This window comes from Myotis yumanensis, unplaced genomic scaffold (genome assembly GCF_028538775.1).
Source record: "Myotis yumanensis isolate MYYU_CA2020_CCGP unplaced genomic scaffold, mMyoYum1.0.hap1 SCAF_8, whole genome shotgun sequence".
Taxonomy (NCBI): domain Eukaryota; kingdom Metazoa; phylum Chordata; class Mammalia; order Chiroptera; family Vespertilionidae; genus Myotis; species Myotis yumanensis.
The window spans coordinates 60,634,283-60,652,874 of record NW_027223759.1 but is presented as its reverse complement, the minus strand read 5'-3'; the positions used below and the strand labels follow the sequence as shown (position 1 = coordinate 60,652,874).

The 18,592-nt window shown below is 46.6% G+C and overlaps 1 protein-coding gene across 8 annotated transcripts in view; it reads left to right on the top strand.

Moving 5' to 3' along the window:
- The first annotated feature begins 339 nt into the window (after positions 1-339).
- The window catches only part of FMNL2 (formin like 2), a 314,347-nt gene continuing 296,094 nt past the window's right edge, over positions 340-18,592 (top strand). For all 8 annotated transcript variants that reach the window (XM_070422990.1, XM_070422995.1, XM_070422987.1 and 5 more), the window contains exon 1: positions 340-560. In XM_070422990.1, the coding sequence (XP_070279091.1) occupies positions 444-560 (117 nt within the window). In that variant the 5' untranslated portion in view covers positions 340-443. The remainder of the gene's footprint in view (positions 561-18,592) is intronic.

Below are 18,592 nucleotides of genomic sequence, written 5' to 3'. Positions count from 1 at the left end.
GCTCGAGGTGCTGGCGGAGCGAGCGTTGTGTCCGGCGGCCGGCCGCGAGCTGGAAGTGTCATCGGTGGCCGCGGCCCCGGGAGGAGACCGAGTCGGAGGAACCTCGCGCCCGCTGTCCACGACCACCGGCAGGGAGCGGCGTGCCAGCGGAGCAACATGCAGATAGGCGCCCGGCGCCCTGACGACCCCTCCAGAGGAAAAGAGTCCGGGGCGGCGCTGGGGCGGCGGGGAGCATGAAGGAGGCCGGGGGGCGGCTCAGCTCCGAGCGCTGCTAGGAGCGCTGCGCGCTGCACAGTCGCCAGGGCGCAGCGGAGGGCGGGGAGCCGGGCGGGGAGCCGGGCGGGTCGCGCCAGTGAGCGGGAGCCGGTCGCCGGGAGCTGTTCTGATTTCGGACGCGGACGCTAGGGGCCCGGAGCAGCCCCCGACCCCGGCGTGCAGCCAACATGGGCAACGCGGGGAGTATGGATTCGCAGCAGACCGATTTCAGGGCGCACAACGTGCCTTTGAAGCTGCCGATGCCCGAGCCAGGTGAACTGGAGGAACGATTTGCCATCGTGCTGGTGAGTGCGCGGCAGCGACGGTCGGGCGGCGCAGCTGACCCCCACCCCCTCCCCTTCTCCCCGCTCGGGGAACAAGCCTCCTGTCCCAAGGGGAGGGCGCCCACCTTCCCCATTGTGGCCTCCCCCGCCTCACTCCTCTCCGTCCCCTTCCACACCCCGCGCTCAGCCCTCTTAGGGTCCCGGGATGGGGCTGGGGCTCGGTGCGGGCTGCCTGGCCAGCTCCAAACCCATTGTCTGGCGGGAGAGGCACCTCGCGGCTCGTGTGCCCGGGAGGTGCGGCGTGGGCGTGAAGGAAAGGTGGCGCGGGCCGGGAGGAGGGGGTAGCGAGTGGCTAAAGCTTATTGTTAAAAAAAAAAAAAAAAAAAAAAAGAAAGCCGTAAACCCCGCGTCCCTGCGGACCATCCCGGCCTGCGGGGTCCGGGGCCGGTGGGTGCATGTGGCCGGCCTGGGCTACGCGCGAAGGGGAACTTGGAGGCGGAGGGGCGCTCCCCTGAAAGGGAAGGAGAGGGAGCCCTAGGCAGTGCGGCGCCCTGGTCCTTCAGCGAGGAGAGGGCATCTGAGCCCCAGGCGCGAGAGGAGCTTCGCCTCAGCGCGTTCCTTTTGGTCTTAAATCTAAAACCACAAAAATGTGCTGTTTTGCGGGGACGTGTTGCGAGCTGTCCTGACTCCAGGCGCGACCCCTCCCCTCCCATACCAGCCAAGTCCCGGGCTCCCTTCCGAAACCCGCTTTTCCTAAGTTTACAGCTTTTCAAATCCAAGACAGAATACTCCCTTCTTTCTCCCTTTTCGGCTGGGACTAAGTTTGGGGGCCCCTCCCTGCCGCTGCTGGTCAGTGCTGTGAGCTCAAGAGGGTGTGGTGGCCTCCCCCTCGCCCCAGCCAGAGTCTACTGCAGTTGGTCCCCAGACTTTGATTTGTAGTATCCCAGCCTCTTCTAGGGATGCGGGAAGGGGACAGGCCAGATCGGAGGCGTTCCTCTTCCTTACACTTTACTTGTACATTTCCCTCTGCCCAGTCAGTGGTTCTCAACCTTCTGGCCCTTTAAATACAGTTCCTCATGTTGTGGCCCAACCATAAAATTATTTTCGTTGCTACTTCATAACTGTAATGTTGCTACTGTTATGAATCGTAATGTAAATATCTGATATGCAGGATGGTCTTAGGCGACCCCTGTGAAAGGGTCGTTGGACCGCCAAAGGGGTCGCGACCCACAGGTTGAGAACCGCTGCCTGCAAGGCTGGGAAGCAAGAGGAACTTGTGCTGGAGGCAGCCACATTTTGCGTTTGCCTGCGGGTTTTTGGCTTGTAGCTCACAACCTTGGGGAAAGGACCCCAGTCCGAACACTGACTGGGACATTTAATTGGTCCCTTTTCAGGCCCGGTTTGATATCGGGAATCATGTTCTGGATGTCAGGTTAGCTTTGTGCTCTTTGGGATAACAGAGGCCAAGCGCTTTTTCACACCACCCGGAAGCTGGTGTGGCAGTCGGGAGATAGATGAGGCTGCCTGTCTTGCTTTGAATCTTCTGTGATCTCCCACAGCTGCTCCCACCTTGTGCAAGATGGGACCCTCTGAAAGGAAACAGCATAGGCTTAATTACTTTTCAAGGCAGCCGGGGTGCATACTTGACTTGCCTTTCCAGAGACAAACCTTTTTTATTCCAAATCCTCTTCCCACCAGACACATGGTTCTTACTCCCAGCTCTGAGTTTTCTATCTTTCTGTCCATCCATGCCGTGGTCTGTGGTGCTGTGTGTGTGTGGAGGGACTTGCAGTGGAAGGGCCAGTGACACAGGAAAACCAGATAACAATAATGCAATTAAATTCTGCTCAACTGGGATAGCATGTTTTGCATGAGCTCTCAGTTACGGTGCTGATTAATAACACATGGTATGAATTAATCCTTAGAAAAACAACGTTCCGTCATTAACATGGTTGATTTGTGTTACTATTAAGTCTAGCAGTCACAAATTTAGTATGTAGACATTTATGATTCTACAGTATGAGCTCCTTGGGGGTAATGGCTGGTTGTTGTGGCTACTTTTACTCTGCTCACACACAATTACTGGATGCGGCTCCTTTTGTAATTGTTTACAATAGTGTAAGCCTATCAAAACAAACAAAAAAACAAAACCGAAAAGCACTAGGCTGACCTTTTTTGAATAGAGACAAAACTTTTGTTTTGGGAAAATCTCAGCTTGGGGGCCCATTGATGTGGTGTTTAATGTCATTCCTTAGTCAGCTCCAGCTGCTCTTTGAAAATCTACAAGTGGAATTAAAGGGAATGTGTATGGGTTGATAGAAATTCAAAGTTACGATTTCTCTCCTGGTCAGTTTCTGAAGTTGTATATGCAATGCTCTCAACTTTGCTTTTCTTCACGAATTGCTTAAGAAATCAGCTCAAATCATTTAATTCTGGAGATCAAATTTTAGATTGGCAAGTTTTTAAGTTTATATGTGGAGAAATTCTCTACTCTGAGGCACTGGGAATCATTTTGGCATTATTGATCCTAGGTGGTTCCCCCTCTTCCCCCCTATATGATAAAGATCATATGTGTTTTTTGGGAAAACCAGATAGTAATACAGTACAGAAAATTATACAAGCGCCTCATTGTAAGTATGGCTTAGTACATCAATAATTAACAAGCCATTTCAGGCATAGAAAACAATTCCTCCCACCTTCAAGCTCTAGAATATTTAATGCATTGGAGAAAAGTAAATAAAAATAAAAGTGACAGAAGTCCATCTATTTCTGGAAAACTTAAGAGAGAGCAAACCTACTCAATGGCTGTTCCCCCACCCTCCTCAGTCTATATGAGTTAAATTGTATAAATCTAAAAAAATTGGTGTGAGTGGAAAGGTGAGAGGAGAGAGTAGAAGGCTGCTGAGTTAAGATCAATAGAGGGGTAAACTTTAAAATATAATAGTATTTTTATAGGAAAAAATGAGATTTTTCAATAAATTTGTGTTAACTGAACTTTAATTAATGACTAGTAAAACATGGATCCAATTCTTAGGGGCTTAATCCTCCTAAGGAGAGTCTCACCCCACCCCGTGTGATGTTTCTGTTACATTCTTTGATGGAAGTATTTCATAAATTGTACATTTCATTATCTGCTTCAACTTTTGTTTCTTTAGGGTGTATATATTTTTTGTATTTTACAGGTAACATTGACCTGTATTTTTTGGGTCTTGTATATTTATAATTAAACTAGAGGCCTGATGTACGAAATCTGTGCAAGGGGCTTGGCCCTTGCAGCTCCAGCTGCCCCGGCCTGCCTTCGCAGCCCTGGCTTAGTCTGGAATGTCATCTGGACGGTCGTTTGGCTGTTTGGTCTAATTAGCATATTAGTTCTTTATTATATAGGATATCTATGTGGCTCTCCATTATTAAACACTGATTGTTGGGAACATCACACATACGCACACACACTCTAACACTACCATGTCCTTTATTTTCAGAGATGACACTAGGAAGTTGATTTTGGGTGTGGTGAACAACTGATTATCTTTGTTCAAGAGTGCCTCTTTCTACTTTAGATACTCCTATTACTCATGAATTTATGGCTTGCAGTCGCTGTTTGTCCCCCACTGCCCTTGTCAAAGAGCTGTCCTCAGGATTCTTTCTTTGAGTTTCAGCGGAAAGGATAATTTTAAGCCTTGTATCCCAGCTGCTGTATCTCTAGGATATCAGATATCAGGCTGTTCAGCCAATAGATTACAAAAGACAGATTAGGAAGTGATGGTTTAGGGCAGTCTTCTATGTTAAATACTGGGAACTGCTTTGGTATGTGATTGATTTGAGTCAGTTTCCGTTTTTTTTGTTTGTTTGTTTTTTTTTTGCTTGCCCTGAGGTTGAATGTGGTCATTTTGTTTAGGAAGAAGCAGGAACATTTTCTGAGTTCCTACTATGAGTACTCCCCATGCTTACATGTTCTCATGTAATCCTCAATAACTCCAGCTATGGGCAACATTTTAGTCGAGGAAATAAAGGTTACCGAAATTGCCTGAGGTCATAGAATAGCCAATCTAGGATTTTAACCCAGATTTAGATCTCTGCACCCCCCCCCCCCCAATTATATTATACTTTCTTAAGCCTAGAACTGGGAAGGAAAAAAAAAAAGGGGGGGGGGACTAGCAGTAAAGCTGTAAAAAACACCCCAAAAACCCAAACCAACTAAATCAGGTAAATGCAAGTATCCAACTATAAAATTGGCAGACATTTCTCAGATGGGTTAAAGTGGGATGCACTTGATGCTTCTCTTCAGGTGTCAGACACTTTGGCATCTTCACTGTGCTGCGCTGTTCTCAGGCATGCAGTTAAATGTTCACTTGGTCTAAAAGTGCGCTCTTCGGTTTTTCCTAAGCAGGCAGACTTGAACTACTTGGTGGGGAAGGTTGGGGTTTCCACATCAGGGGGAAGAGGCAGTCTGTCAGTGCAGTGCCTACACTCCAAATGTAATTACTTGTGAAAGGGACAAGGAAGGCCAAGTCTTTCCAATTAAGTTGATCTCCCACTGCAAGGTGTTGTTCCCTTTCAACCACTTCCAAGGAGAGCTCTTGCCATGAAGTCTGCTGAGCAGATGGGTGGGTAGCAGTGAAGTGAGGCCACCCTCAGATGCATGCTGATTTGTTTTCTCACATCCCTTTTCCTGTTGGGAAAGAAGGGGGGTGAAGTGTCACTTTGTGCCATTGCAGCCTCAGCCTAGGCAGTCATCCCCTGAGCTGTTTTAGTCTCAAAGTAGAAATTCATGCTTAGGACTGTGCTTATCATCATCACCTCGGTGTACTCCCCCTCCCTCCCCCTCCCCGCACAGTACCAATATATATAGGTATCTAGGGTAGAAGTTGATCAAAGGCTGTACTCTGAATGTAAATGTTTGGCTCCAGTGAGAGACTGGCAGCAGTGTAAGCTGATGAAAACTGGGGGAGAAAAGGTATGCAGGCCCTTAAATCCTTAAGTGATGAGAATTACTTTTTGTGGCCTCTCATTTAGCAAACAGAATTGGCCTGGGACGCAGAAGACTTTGTTTCTAGAATTATATTAGCTGCACCAGCTTGAGCAAGTTAAACGCTTCCCTCTGGTCCTTGATTTTTCTTCCTCTGTATAAATGTGATACAACTGTTAGGATAGTCATGAGATTTTTAAAAACCATAGCACTTGAAAGTGTAAAATTCCCAGGATGTAAAATGTGGTCCATTAGCTGACTTCATTTGTTGAAGAACTTTTGTGTAGAAAAGTGTGTAGTTGTATTCTGTGTGGTCTAGAGAGTAGAATTTCCAGGGGCAGTGACTGAATGTCTCATAGCCTTAGGAAAAGTATTCTAACATTTAGACTTGTCAAAAAATGAATAGTGAGCCCGGCCAATATTGTTCAGTGGTTGAGCATTGACCTATAAACCAGGAGGTCACGGTTCAATTCCTGGTCAGGGCACATGCCCAGGTTTGTGGGCTCGATCCCCAGTGGGGGCATGTAGGAGGCAGTTGATCAGTGATTCTCATCATTGATGTTTCTATTTCTCCCTCTTCCTTCTTCTCTGAAATCAATAAAAATATATTTTAAAAATATTGAATAGTGAGCTCTCCATTAGAGCTGCTCATACAGAAACTGTATGACAAGTGCTGATGATGGGAAGGTCTTTTCGAACCCAAGACATAGCTAGCATTGGCTTGAGCAGTGCCTCCTTGAGATGAGCCTGCCACCTGCAGAGTCTAGACATTGAATGACAGCACCTGAGAGTGGGGAAGGGTCTTATAGGTTCCTCCTGGGCTCAAAGAAGAAGATAAGTATAGGCTCTTGTTTGTTCTGGAAATCTCTTAGACTTGACAGAAATTGTGGCCTGAAGGGCTTGATCTCAATGAAACATGCTCTTTGTTTTCATACTTCGGGCTTGGGGAATAAGGACAAAGTGAAGTGGGCTCTCTTACCCTTATCTATACTAATAAAAGGGTAATATGCTAATTAGACCAGATAGACTGGACGTCTTCGGGACATCATTCCGGATGTCCTTCCTGACAAAGCCGGCCCCCCCCCCCCCCCCCCCCGCGGCGCTGCGGGGGGTCCCAGGTGCCTGCGGCCGGCCAGAAGTAGGGAAGCCCAGGTCCCGGTTGCCTGTGGCGGGCCAGAGGGAAGGAAGCCCGGGTCCCGGTTGCCTGAGGCCCACCGGAGGAGGGAAACCTGGGTGCGGGGGCCAAGGCAGAGGCAGTTAGGGGCGATAGGCAGGCAGGCGAGCAGTTAGGGGTGATCAGGCAGGCAGGCGAGCAGTTAGGAGCCATTGGTCCCAGATTGCAAGATGGATGTCCGGCAGTCGGACATCCCCTGAGGGGTCCCGGATTGTGAGAGGGTGCAGTCCGGGCTGATGGATTCTGTCCTCCCCCTTCTCCCCCCCACCTCCACACGAATTTTGTGTACCAGGCCTCTAATATTAAATAATAGATATTATAAAAGTGGCTAATAAAAAGAAGCACTGATTCCAGATGATTGTCTCTCCTTTGCAAGAGGGTGCAGGTACCTGGAAACCTCTCAGAAACAGTTTATAAAAGAACAAACTGGAATTGCTTAGGAAGGCAGCTGGGTTACAAGCTGTGCAGCTGCTTGGCAGGTGCCCCCTTGTAGAGTGGCTCTCCCACTCTATAGTGGGGGACCCGTCCCCTTCCCCCACCACCAGGAGTATGTCCCCAGGCTTGTGGGTCATGGTGTCTGTAGAGAGGCTTCATGTACCTTTTTAGCTCTCACCTGTTTGAGCATTGGCTGCAGAGATAACTTGCCTCTTGTCTTTCTTTGATGATGGTGTCTGTTCATACTGCAGGGGATCTTCTCCCCTCTCCAGAACCTTCTCTTTCAGCATAACACTGAGGAGTATGCAGTTTCTGACAGATATGATGTAATATGGAAGCCATGTCTAGGGAAGAGCTGGTAGGCTGGAGGGCTGCCGCATGGACTGTGATTCAACTAAGGCCCACAGATGTGGGCCAAGATAGCTGGGAATTCCTTATTTGGGAAATACCAAGTCCCCACTTGAAGGTATAATGGTATTTGATGTAGATAGAAGTGTACTTTCTTTTTACAACCTTAAAAACAACAACCATGACTATTGGCATCAGAGTTCACAGGTAGGCACCTTATCACCAACTTTTTATAGACATACCAGGGGCATTTCCCTCATCACACCTTCAGTGTTCTTGTGTGGTGTGAGGCTGACTTTAGTGACTCTTATTTCACATGTAATAGTCCACCGTCTTCTTTGCTGAGGAAGCATTGTTGCATGTGGAAGCCCTGTATCCATTGCCACAGGGTAGAAGTTGTACTCTACCCCCCCACCCCCCCCAATCTTTCCTGATGCTTCTTTTTGGCCCTGTGACTGCTGCCTGCAGGTATCAGATCTTATCTATCTCAGGTCCTGCCTTGAGTTGACCATTTCCTCAGGAAACTGACTTATTCCTTGTCTTCCCCCACACCGCCATCAAAGTTTGGCTGAACACTTTTTTATTTAAGGTCAGACGATGAAGGGATTGAAAGCTAAAACAGTGGTTCTCAAACATGACTGCATATTGACAACCTTTGTGAGCCTCAAAAAACATGGATGCCTTGGTCCCATGCCCAGAGATTCTGATAAATTTGTCTGCAGGGTGGCCTGAACTTCGGGGGTTTTTAGTACAAGTTCCTTCGGAGATTTGAACATGCAGCCTTGGTTGAGAGCCACTGTGCTAGAAGAGTGAGTCTTCCTCTTTTTCTGCTTCCTCCGAACACCAAACAAAAGTTAAAACCACAGTGATGGAGTGTAGTAGGAAAGGAATTGTGTAAGAGGTACCAGAAAATTTGGAGAAATTAGGCAGAGTGGAGAAAAGTTAAACAACAAAACTCCCAGAGCTGTTTAAGTCAACCAAAACTACCAAGGTGAGAAACAGAAGACATGGATCAAAGCCTGTGGAATGTCAGAGAGACTTACTGAACCATTTAAGAAATGACCATCACATAATCATACTGGAAATTTTCAGAGAAAGTTCTCTATATTACAACTAAAGAGTGAACAGTGACCCTGAGGTGTACTTCTGGACTACAACACTCAATAAATCAATTGCATTTTTGCTTAGGCCTCTATTCTCCAGCCTAATTGTTTGTTGGTTCAATGCAGGCCTTTTGCTTTGATCTCTGGCTTTTCCACTTACAAAGACTTGATGAGCTTGGCTTCCTGGAGTGAAATTCAAATACACTCGTGAAATGTAAACAACATTCGTTTATTAAGAATTCTATAATCAAGGCAAATTGGCATGCTTATATAAGCAATTAGCTCAGAGAATAGAACGAGAAATAGGATGCTAGGTCAAGAATGAGCCGATTGTTCTCAATGCAAGAGTCTAGCTATTCCTTTAATAGCTGTAACATAAGCAAATGCACATTCCTCTTATTCACAATCTTTAGCATTTGTGATTTGGGTTTGAGGACAGCATATGTGGTTTTCTGAACTGAGAGGGTAGAAGCAATTATTGTTTCCTTTTCCTCTAGAAATATAAATAAATCTTTCAGGGAAATGTAGGTAGTTGGTTAATGACCAAACAAAACTTCCTAGTAATTGGGAATAGGGCCAGAGAAGGTATGGATTTAAATGGGAATATTAAAAAAGTACAATGGAGTTTTATTTTTGTGGAGAAGGAAAAGATGATGACCGTTTTACAATGGCAGGAAGATGGAAGATAACCTCACCTGCCTTCAGTGAAAAATGTTATTGTTATTATTCTTTGCATAGAGCAGTGGTTCTCAACCTTCCTAATGCCGCGACCCTTTAATACAGTTCCTCATGTTGTGGTGACCCCAACCATAAAATTATTTTCCTTGCTACTTCATAACTGTAATTTTGCTGCTGTTATGAATCGTCATGTAAATATCTGATATGCTATATGTGTTTTCCGATGGTCGCGACCCACAGGTTGAGAACCGCTGGCATAGAGGAAGCACTAGGATCACTGATAGTAGACATTGATAGATGTGGTTAGATTGGCACTCTGGCAGCATTCATTTTGTGCAGGGAGTTCAGTGCTGCCCAGTGTCTCACTTGGGAAAGCTGGGAACCTTAATGCAAAGGCTGTGAGTCAGATGGTTAGTTTCAGTTCTGGCCCTTTCAGTCCCAAATTATATTCAGCCTTATGGTTTTTCCAAAGAAGCTTTGCCTTTTTTAGTGATAATGGGGTATTTTGTCTAACCAGGATTCTTTATCCCCAAGGACTTCTGCCTGGTGAACCGAGCAAGCCAATTCAGTCCAGATGACTTGGGACCAGGACACTACACATTTGGAACTGCTGATTCCCCAGCCTTCTTACAAAATCACTATTTTATTGGCAACTAATCAGGCCATCCAGATGTGAACCCCGAGAGAGACTGCCTCCTGGGGTTGTGGGACCATCCAGCTTGCCTGTGTTCAGCCTCTCTAATGTCCTTTCACAGGAAAAGTCTCCAGCCTCATGGTCTGCCTTTTGGAAAGCATTTGTTTGGTTTAGAACTCTCCATATCACCTGTGAATTTACCAGATCCCAGCCCTCAGTTAACGAGTGATGCTTTAACCTTAGACATCTATATTTTTATTTTACCAATAATTATCAGAAATTCCAAGGTTGGTAATTTTTCTGTTGATAATGGAGAAATTTAAAACATTTTTGGCTGTTCTCTAGAATTATACAGAATCATCCTTTAAATGAATCTTTTTACTGAAGAATAACATACAAAGAGAAATGAACTTACAACATTAAGTGTACAGGTTGGTGGAATTTCACAAACACACTGTTGTAACCAGCCCCTCCATGAGGATTCAGAATCTGTTTCCCTGTTTTTCTTCAAACATGGTTTCACTTGGTTCCTAGGCTGCCTCCTCAGCCACAGTCACTCACCTGAACTTACTTTCCAAGGCGCTAGAACAGCCGTGGGCAAACTATGGCCCACGGGCCGGATCCGGCCCGTTTGAAATGAATAAAACTAAAAAAAAAAAAAAGACCGTACCCTTTTATGTAATGATGTTTACTTTGAATTTATATTAGTTCACACAAACACTCCATCCATGCTTTTGTTCCGGCCCTCCGGTCCAGTTTAAGAACCCATTGTGGCCCTCGAGTCAAAAAGTTTGCCCACCCCTGCGCTAGAAGTACAGCAAAGAGTAGACCACAGGATTGTGCCTTGTGGCCTGATTCTAAATGCCTCTAACCATGACATTTCCACCACTTCTTTTGAGAGATTTCCTTCATTCAAGTAGGCCTGAACATTAGGAGATATTGATATTGTAGCATCGTTCTGTTGCTTTTCGTTATATCATCTATAACACTAATGGTATTTCTTTTTGCATGTGCGTGGTGTCTCTGTTTTTCATAATACGGAGAAGAGGACATTTTGATTTATGTTCCTAGAGTAAAGCATGAATGGGGAGGATTTTCCACAGTGAAAATGAGCATTTGTAGTTTGGGCTTCAATACTTGGAGTTATGCACTTGCAGATACAAGTTTTATTTATTTACTCTCAAGCCTCAATTTTGGCCTTTAGTTACTCCCCCCGCCCCCCATCATCTTTCTTGATGCTTCTTTTGAAATATTAAAAGGTATAAGATTTTGAATTTCATCTGCTGGTTCAATCTTCCCATCAGAGCCCTGTTATGTTATTCCAGACATCAGTCCTGTTTGGTCGTGTTTGCTGTACCTTCCATACTCTCCTCTGTGGCTTCTGTGCCCCTCCCCGCCTTCTCCTCGAAGCTTTCCACTGTCTGGCCAGACCCGTCTCTTCCTCTGTTTCCTTCCTTGACCCAGACTGGGAGTTTGCTTTCTCTCTGTCCACAGAAGACGCCTGCACTTTCCCTCCGTATGTCTCTTATCAAGTGATTCTTTTGCTCGCCGAAAATATATTCAGTATATATCCTTCAAGGCTCTTCTAAAATCTCACCTTTTCCAAGTATCCTTGCAGTCAGCCCCACGTCAGTTTGGGGGAGGTGGGGAAAACAACCCTCCTCTCTTTGATCTGTTTATAGTACGAGTAGTATGAATTATTTCTCTTACTCATGAGGCCCTTGATTAACTACCGCCTTGTGTGAGGCGTGACTGTAAAACAAGGGGATGCTTTTATGTGTAGCTCTGTAGTCACTCATTACGCTCTGAGCCATCTGTTTATGTCCATGTTTTATTTGGTAGTTCACATTGTGGGCTCCTGGAAGGCAAGGATTATATCTTACAGGTCCTGGCACTTTTCCTTATCCAGCACGGTGCTCGGTCCGGGGAAGGGTCTTAGCAGAAAATTGCTGACTTGGTTAGAGAATGGTGCCCACTGACACAGGGCCAGGAATTGAGGATCTCTCTGAGAACCTATTTAACTGACCACACTGGGCTGACTGTTAATTGCATATAATTGGCCTTTATGTTGAAATGAAACTTTGTCACAGATTCTTACTCATCTTGGTTTTCCCCGCACCACCTGACTGTAGTAGGTGTCCAAGAATACTGAAGGTTCAGAGGTAAAAAGTTGGAGTCATGTTTCATTTGACCCCTTACAGGAAATGGGTGAATTAGGAGTAGGGCAGTTGCAATGGCCAAAGAAAATCAGTATTTTTTTTCCCTGTCACTAAGCCAGATTGGTGTGTCATAGTATACGGTCATTGGTGAGTACAGTGGCACAGTAGCACAGGGCTTTCTTGATGGAAAATGTCTTTATGCCACTTTCTTTTACATTGGGACTGAGGTGGGCTTACGTGAGCAACATTTCTTGTTTTGGCATTTTAGTGCTTTGCTATTTGCAAAGTGCTTTCAGATGATCTTCTCTGAGTCTAAGAGTTCTTAATAAATGAGGCAAATAGGGCATGAGGGTATGTGGCTTGAAGTTATATAGGAAGGTGATGAAGTTTGTGATCCAGTCCTAGGTCTTTCGAACTAAAACTCCAGGGGCATTTCGCTGTAGAGCAAGGTAATGTTTATGTGCTTACTCATATTCTGTTCGGTCCCTCATAAGCATTATCTCTACTGCTCCTGGCAGCCCTTGGAGGGAGCTATTACCTTCCTTTTCCTAAGGAGACCATGGGGCTCAGCATGATAAAGTGCTGCTACCAAATGATGGAGGCAGGATTTGAATCCAGGACTGTCTGATGAGAGAACCCGTTTCATCTACTGTACTACACTGTGCATGTTTTCTGAGTTAGCTATATCATTACATGTATGCCTCTTGTTCTCATTCTTCATATACTCTCTGGACTACATTCATTAATTCACACACTAGCTATACTGTGAATGAGTCCAGCATCAACATAGTTGTAGATATATTGAGTTCCAAGGGCTCAAAACGAAGGTGCCGTTTCTATGTTTTAAGTGTCCAGAAAAAGTCTCCTTGGAATAGGAAGTAGAGAGATGCCAGGGTGGTCCCAACCACTGCCGGACCATCCTCTTTATTCCACATTGTGCAGTTTTACTCATTTGTCACTGCTTTCATCGGACAGGCCAGAAATATTTACTGAGCACTTACTATGTGCCAGGCAGTGTTGTAGGCACTGGAGGATGCGGTGCTGCATGAGGTGGACCAACTGTCTGCCCCTGAGGCATTTTCTGGGAGAGGGCAGTGGGGGAGCCAGACATGAACAGGGTGCACAGATACATAAGCGGACCTGTTCTGATGCTGCAAAGAGCTATGAGAATAAACTAGGGCGATGTGAAGTGGGGCCCTTTTGGTTAAGATCTGAATGATGGCGAGCAGGCAGTCAGTGCGTGGAGATCAGGTAAGCGCCCTCAGGCAAAATGAGTATCCATTTGTTCCTACCCCTGCTGGCTCAGAGTGGGGTTCCACTGAGCCTGGAGCAAATGAAGGGAACAGCGTTGGCTTCAGACCTCACCTGTGGGAAAACCTCACGGTGGAGGTGAGGAGTCTCTCCTTTGTTGTGACAGAGCCCTTTCCTCTAAGAGGCTTTGTGCAGGCACAGTTCTGCCACCTGTTACACTCAAATGATTTCTAACAAGTGATGGTTGCAGCCTTGTCCCTGCTCTGGACCCAGGGGACATACCGAATGGAGTATTTGGTCAGTGTGAACAGTGCCCTTGTAAGTAAAGGCACTCTGTAGGCGGTACTTAGGATGGCCCATTTTTTGTGCTTGAAGCCATAGGTTGACCTGGGTCAGGCAAGGTAGGAAGACATTTCTTTTTCTTTCTTTTCTTTTTTTTTTTTTTTACTGTAACTTGCTACTCACTTGTTGCTCAGATATTTTTTCTTCTTTTTAAAACATTTTATTAAGAGGTTTTTATTCTGAAGTTAAAAATGGAAGTAGCAGCGCTAACCGGTTTGGCTCAGTGGATAGAGTGTGTTGGCCTGCGGACTGAAGGGTCCCAGGTTTGATTCCGGTCAAGGGCATGTACCTTGGTTGCGGGCACATCCCCAATAGGGAGTGTGCAGGAAGCAGATGATTGATGTTTCTCACTCTCTATCCCTCTCCCTTCCTCTCTGTAAAAAATCAATAAAATATATTAAAATAAAATGGAAGTAGCATGTAGTGAAAATTCCTTAAGTTGCCCATAAAGGTACAACAAGCACGGTTCTGGATCTATGATCCTAGAAAGTAATTCTCATGCCGGTTAAAGTTTGAGAAACCCTGAGCTTGGCCGAAGGAGAAGCCACGACAGAAAAGTCGAATGAGTGCAGCTCTGGGCATTTGGGCCATTCTGCCGTTAGCTGTCACATCGCTGGCCGGGGCTGGAAAATAGGTGAATTCTGACATCTTGCTTGCCCATAGACTTACTCCATTCAGTGTAACATCATGCCTTAAGTCCAGGAGTGAACTTGTTTCTTGTGAAAATTGTAAGGTAGCCTTCAAGGTAAATGTGGGCTTGATGCATGTACAGAAATAATGGCAATATAGCCACTTGTTATGCATTTCTTTAATCACTTCAGTAAACATGGAAGGTAGCTCAGGGTACCTGAAAAGTACACATCCCCTCCGTATTGTATATGAGAAACTTGGGTTTAGAAACTTGCTAAGGGACTTGGCTGAGGGCACAACATTTCTAGTAGGAGGAGTTGCAGTTAAAAAATCAACGTCGTTGACTCTGCAGCTGTGCTCCTAGCATACTCTTTTGAATCATTTACGAAATATAAGCATGGTAAGTATTAATATAATGGTTCAGAGTAAATGGAAAGCTCCGTGAGGGTAAGCTCAATATCTTTTCAGCTTGTATTAATTTTGTTAATATATCCAGAACCACAGCAACAATATATCCTTCAAAAAAATTGAAAGATAAAATAATAACTGGATGAATAAGCCACTGTCCACTGTTGAAATGGTAAAGGCCAAATAAGCTTGTGATCAAATTGGCTTTTTTCTGGTAACAGTTGTCCTCTGAGAGCGTTCTGAAGGCTCTCTTTCAGACAACTGTCTCTGAACCTTTGTTTTTGTAAATGTTCCTAGTAGAATGGCTGTGTTGTTACAGCTTGAAGGCTGCGCTATAAACCTTTTGATCAGCCCTCGGTGATAACACATAGACTTGAACTTCCTTGTGAGGGGAACAACTGTTAGTATCTTGTATTAGTCGGCTTTATGTTGGGGGTTGCTTATTTTTAGTAAAGAAATTCCACGTAATCCCATTCATTCATTCAACAAATGTTTTGTTTGGGTGTTTGGTCCAAGCCAGGCACGGTGGAGATGCTGGGACACAGAGGTCAAAGTATCATCTCTCTGCCTTGGAGGGGTTAACGGCCTCGTGGAAGAGATAAGCGTGAAAATGACAGGATTTTAGAAGGCATTTATCATATGTATGTGCTCTGTGCATGTTGTGCTGTGGAAGGGCAGATGAAGGTCCAAGTGCTGTCACATTTTAGGTTAACCTGATACATCTAGACAAGTCAGTAAATTTGGCTGAAAGTTGTAATTCATAAAGTACAGATGAAATGAATTCTGCCCTGCCTGAATGCTTAGAGCAGCGGTTCTCAACCTATGGGTCGCGACCCCTTTGGGGGTCGAACGACCCTTTCACAGGGGTTGCCTAAGACCATCAGAAAACACATATATAATTTTTTTTCACATATATAATTACATATTGTTTTTGTGAGGAATCACTATGCTTTAATTATGTTTAATTTGTAACAATGAAAATACATCCTGCATATCAGATATTTACATTACGATTCATAACCAGCAAAATTACAGTTATGAAGTAGCAACGAAAATAATTTTATGGTTGGGGGTCACCACAACATGAGGAACTGTATTAAAGGGTCGCGGCATTAGGAAGGTTGAGAACCACTGGCTTAGAGAGTCAGGTGTGTGTGTGTGTAAGTGCGCCCGTGCAGACCACTTGGGAGCATCTGGTAAAAAGTCCTGATTTTCAGGGACAGCCTTCCAAGGGCAGAGCATTCTCCTCCAAGGAGTGACAGGCGGAGGCTTACTCCTGGGTTGTGCGCATCAGAAACCCAGGAGTGTCTGCTGCACTCGCCGTGCTAGAGCTGGCAGCCTTTGCCACAGAGCTCATTGCGGGAAGTGGTGGCATTGGACCCCTGGGGCCCAGAAGGAGCGTGCAGCTGAACTATGAACCCAAAGAGTGTAGTTGAAAAAAAAAATGCTTGTTTATGGGCTTAGGCTTTGGATTTAGATGTGCGTTTGAATTAGGATTTTGCTGCTAACAGGTCGAGCGACCTTTCTAAGCCCGGTAGCCATGCCTGTCATATGAGTTCAAGAGCTACCTCTGTGGGTTGTTGGGAATATTAAGTGCTGTTGCTTAGTACTCTCAGCCAGTGACGCTCGGATAAACACTTAACGAAAGGTGGTGGTTGTGATTATTTTGCACTCTTGTATTTGTCTTTGTTAAAGCACGGACTTTAGGGGTGAGGGGACTCTGATGGGACTTCAGTTCAGTCATCGTCAACCTGAATGTGAAGAGCTGAACTGCACTGACGGTGGCTTATGCTTGCTGCTCTTACCCTAAGATTGCACTTTCCGACTTCTTTCATACACGAATGTTTCCAAAGGTCTGGTCCATTGTATGTGGCCTCTACTTGGAGAGTTTATCTTGACCCCTGTACATTTTATGCTGTCTAGAAAAAAGGCCTGCTGTTTCAGGGCATCAGACTGTTCTGTTGCAGAACCTAATGGAAGTGTTAGCCATTTCATAATCGAGCAGAGAACCACACATGCACAACAGTGCAACTGTGACCCCTACGCAGCTAGTTCACATGAGAAAATACATTCAGGTCATGACCGTCTGGGCCCTGAAGAAACTGCTGTTGCAGTTTTGTTTGGCTCCAGCTCCATTCTGGAATGGATGGAGTCATTTGGACTTTATTCTGAATTCCAATAGTGGCAATAAAAAAAAAAAGGATTTGTATAACTTATGTGTAGATGGCCTTCTGTTTGATTTAATTGAAATCCACCCTGGCTGGCGTTCTCAGTGATTAGAGCATTGGCCTGTGCCCTTGAGGGCCTCAGGTTTGATTCCCGGTCAAGGGCACTGTACTTGGGTTGCAGGTCCAATCTCCGCCCCTAATCTGGATGCGCATGGGAGGTGACCATCGATGTGTCCTATCACATAGAAGTTTCTCTCTTTTCCCTGACTCCCTCCCTTCCACTCTTTCTAAACATCAATGGAAAAAATATCCTCAGTCCTTTTAGGTGAGAATTAAAGAAACCAAAAAATTCCATCCTTGTCACAAATCAAGAATACAATGCCATCTGATTTGATCTAGGAGACAAAGTAATAAGTCTTTACAGGTTTCATCCTCCCAGTAACTCCTTGCTGCACCCCATGCCCCCCCTACCCCCGAAGGTTCTTTATTAATGTACTAGAGGCCCGATGCATGAAATTCGTGCAAGAGTAGGCCTTCTTTCCCCCAGCTGCCGGCACCAGCTTCCCTTTGGCACCCCGGACCTGAGCTTCCCTCGGAGCCCTGACTTTGTCCGGAAGGTCGTCCGGAAGGATGTCTGGTCTAATTAGCATATTACACTTTTATTATTATAGACTAGAGGCCTGGTGCACAAAAATTTGTGCACTCGGCGGGGAGAGCGGGTCCCTCAGCCCGGCCTGTGCCCTCTCACAGTCTGGGACCCCTCGGGAGATAACGACCTGCTGGCTTAGGCCTGCTCCTGTGTGGCAGAGGGCAAGCCCAATCCCTAGGTGCAGCCCCTGGTTGGGCTCAGAGCAGGGCTGATTGGGGAGTTGGGGCGGCGCCCCCTGTCATGCACAGTGCAGGGCGGATCGGGAGGTTGCGATGCCACCCCTAGTCACGCTCAGGGTATGGCCGATTGGGGGGTTGGGGCACCGCCCCCTGTCACACTCAAGGCAGGGTAGATAGGGAAGTTGTGGCACCACCCCCTGCCATGCACAGAGCAGGGCCGATCAGGGGGTTGGGGCGTTGCCCCCTGTCATGCACAGAGCAGGGCCCATCAGGGGGGTTAGGGCTCCGTACCCTGTCACACACAGAGCAGGGCCCATCAGGGATTTGGGGAGCTCCCCCCTGTCATGCACAGAGCAGGGTCAATAAGGGATTTGGGGAGCTCCCCCCTGTCACGCACAGAGCAGGGCTAATCAGGGGGTTGAGGAGCTCCTCCCTGTCATGCACAGAGTAGGGCCAATAGGGGAGTTGGGGCACCGCCCCCTGTCACACACAGAGCAGGGCCCGTGGGGGGGGAAGTTGGGGCGCAGCACCCTGTCACACACAGAGCAGGGCCGATCAGGGGGTTGGGGTGCCGCCACTGTCACACTCAGGGCAGGGCCGATGGGGAGGTTATGGCTCTACCCGGTCTCACATAGAACAGGGCCCGTGGTGGGGGGGGTTGGGGCGCCGCCCTCTATCACCCACAGAGCAGGGCCAATCATGGGGTTGGGGCGCTGCCCCCTGTCATGCTGATCCCGGTGCCGGAAGGCCTCGCAGCTCCGTTGATCCTGCCTGGCAGGGTCACAGATCCAGGTCCCAGACCGCAGACAGCCTTGCCTGCTGCCACCTGCCTTCAGTATGCAAATTAGCCGCCATCTTGTTGCTTCAGGGTGGGGGTCCCCACTGTGGTGCCTGGCCAGTCTGGGTGAGGGGCTGAGGGCCGTTTTCAG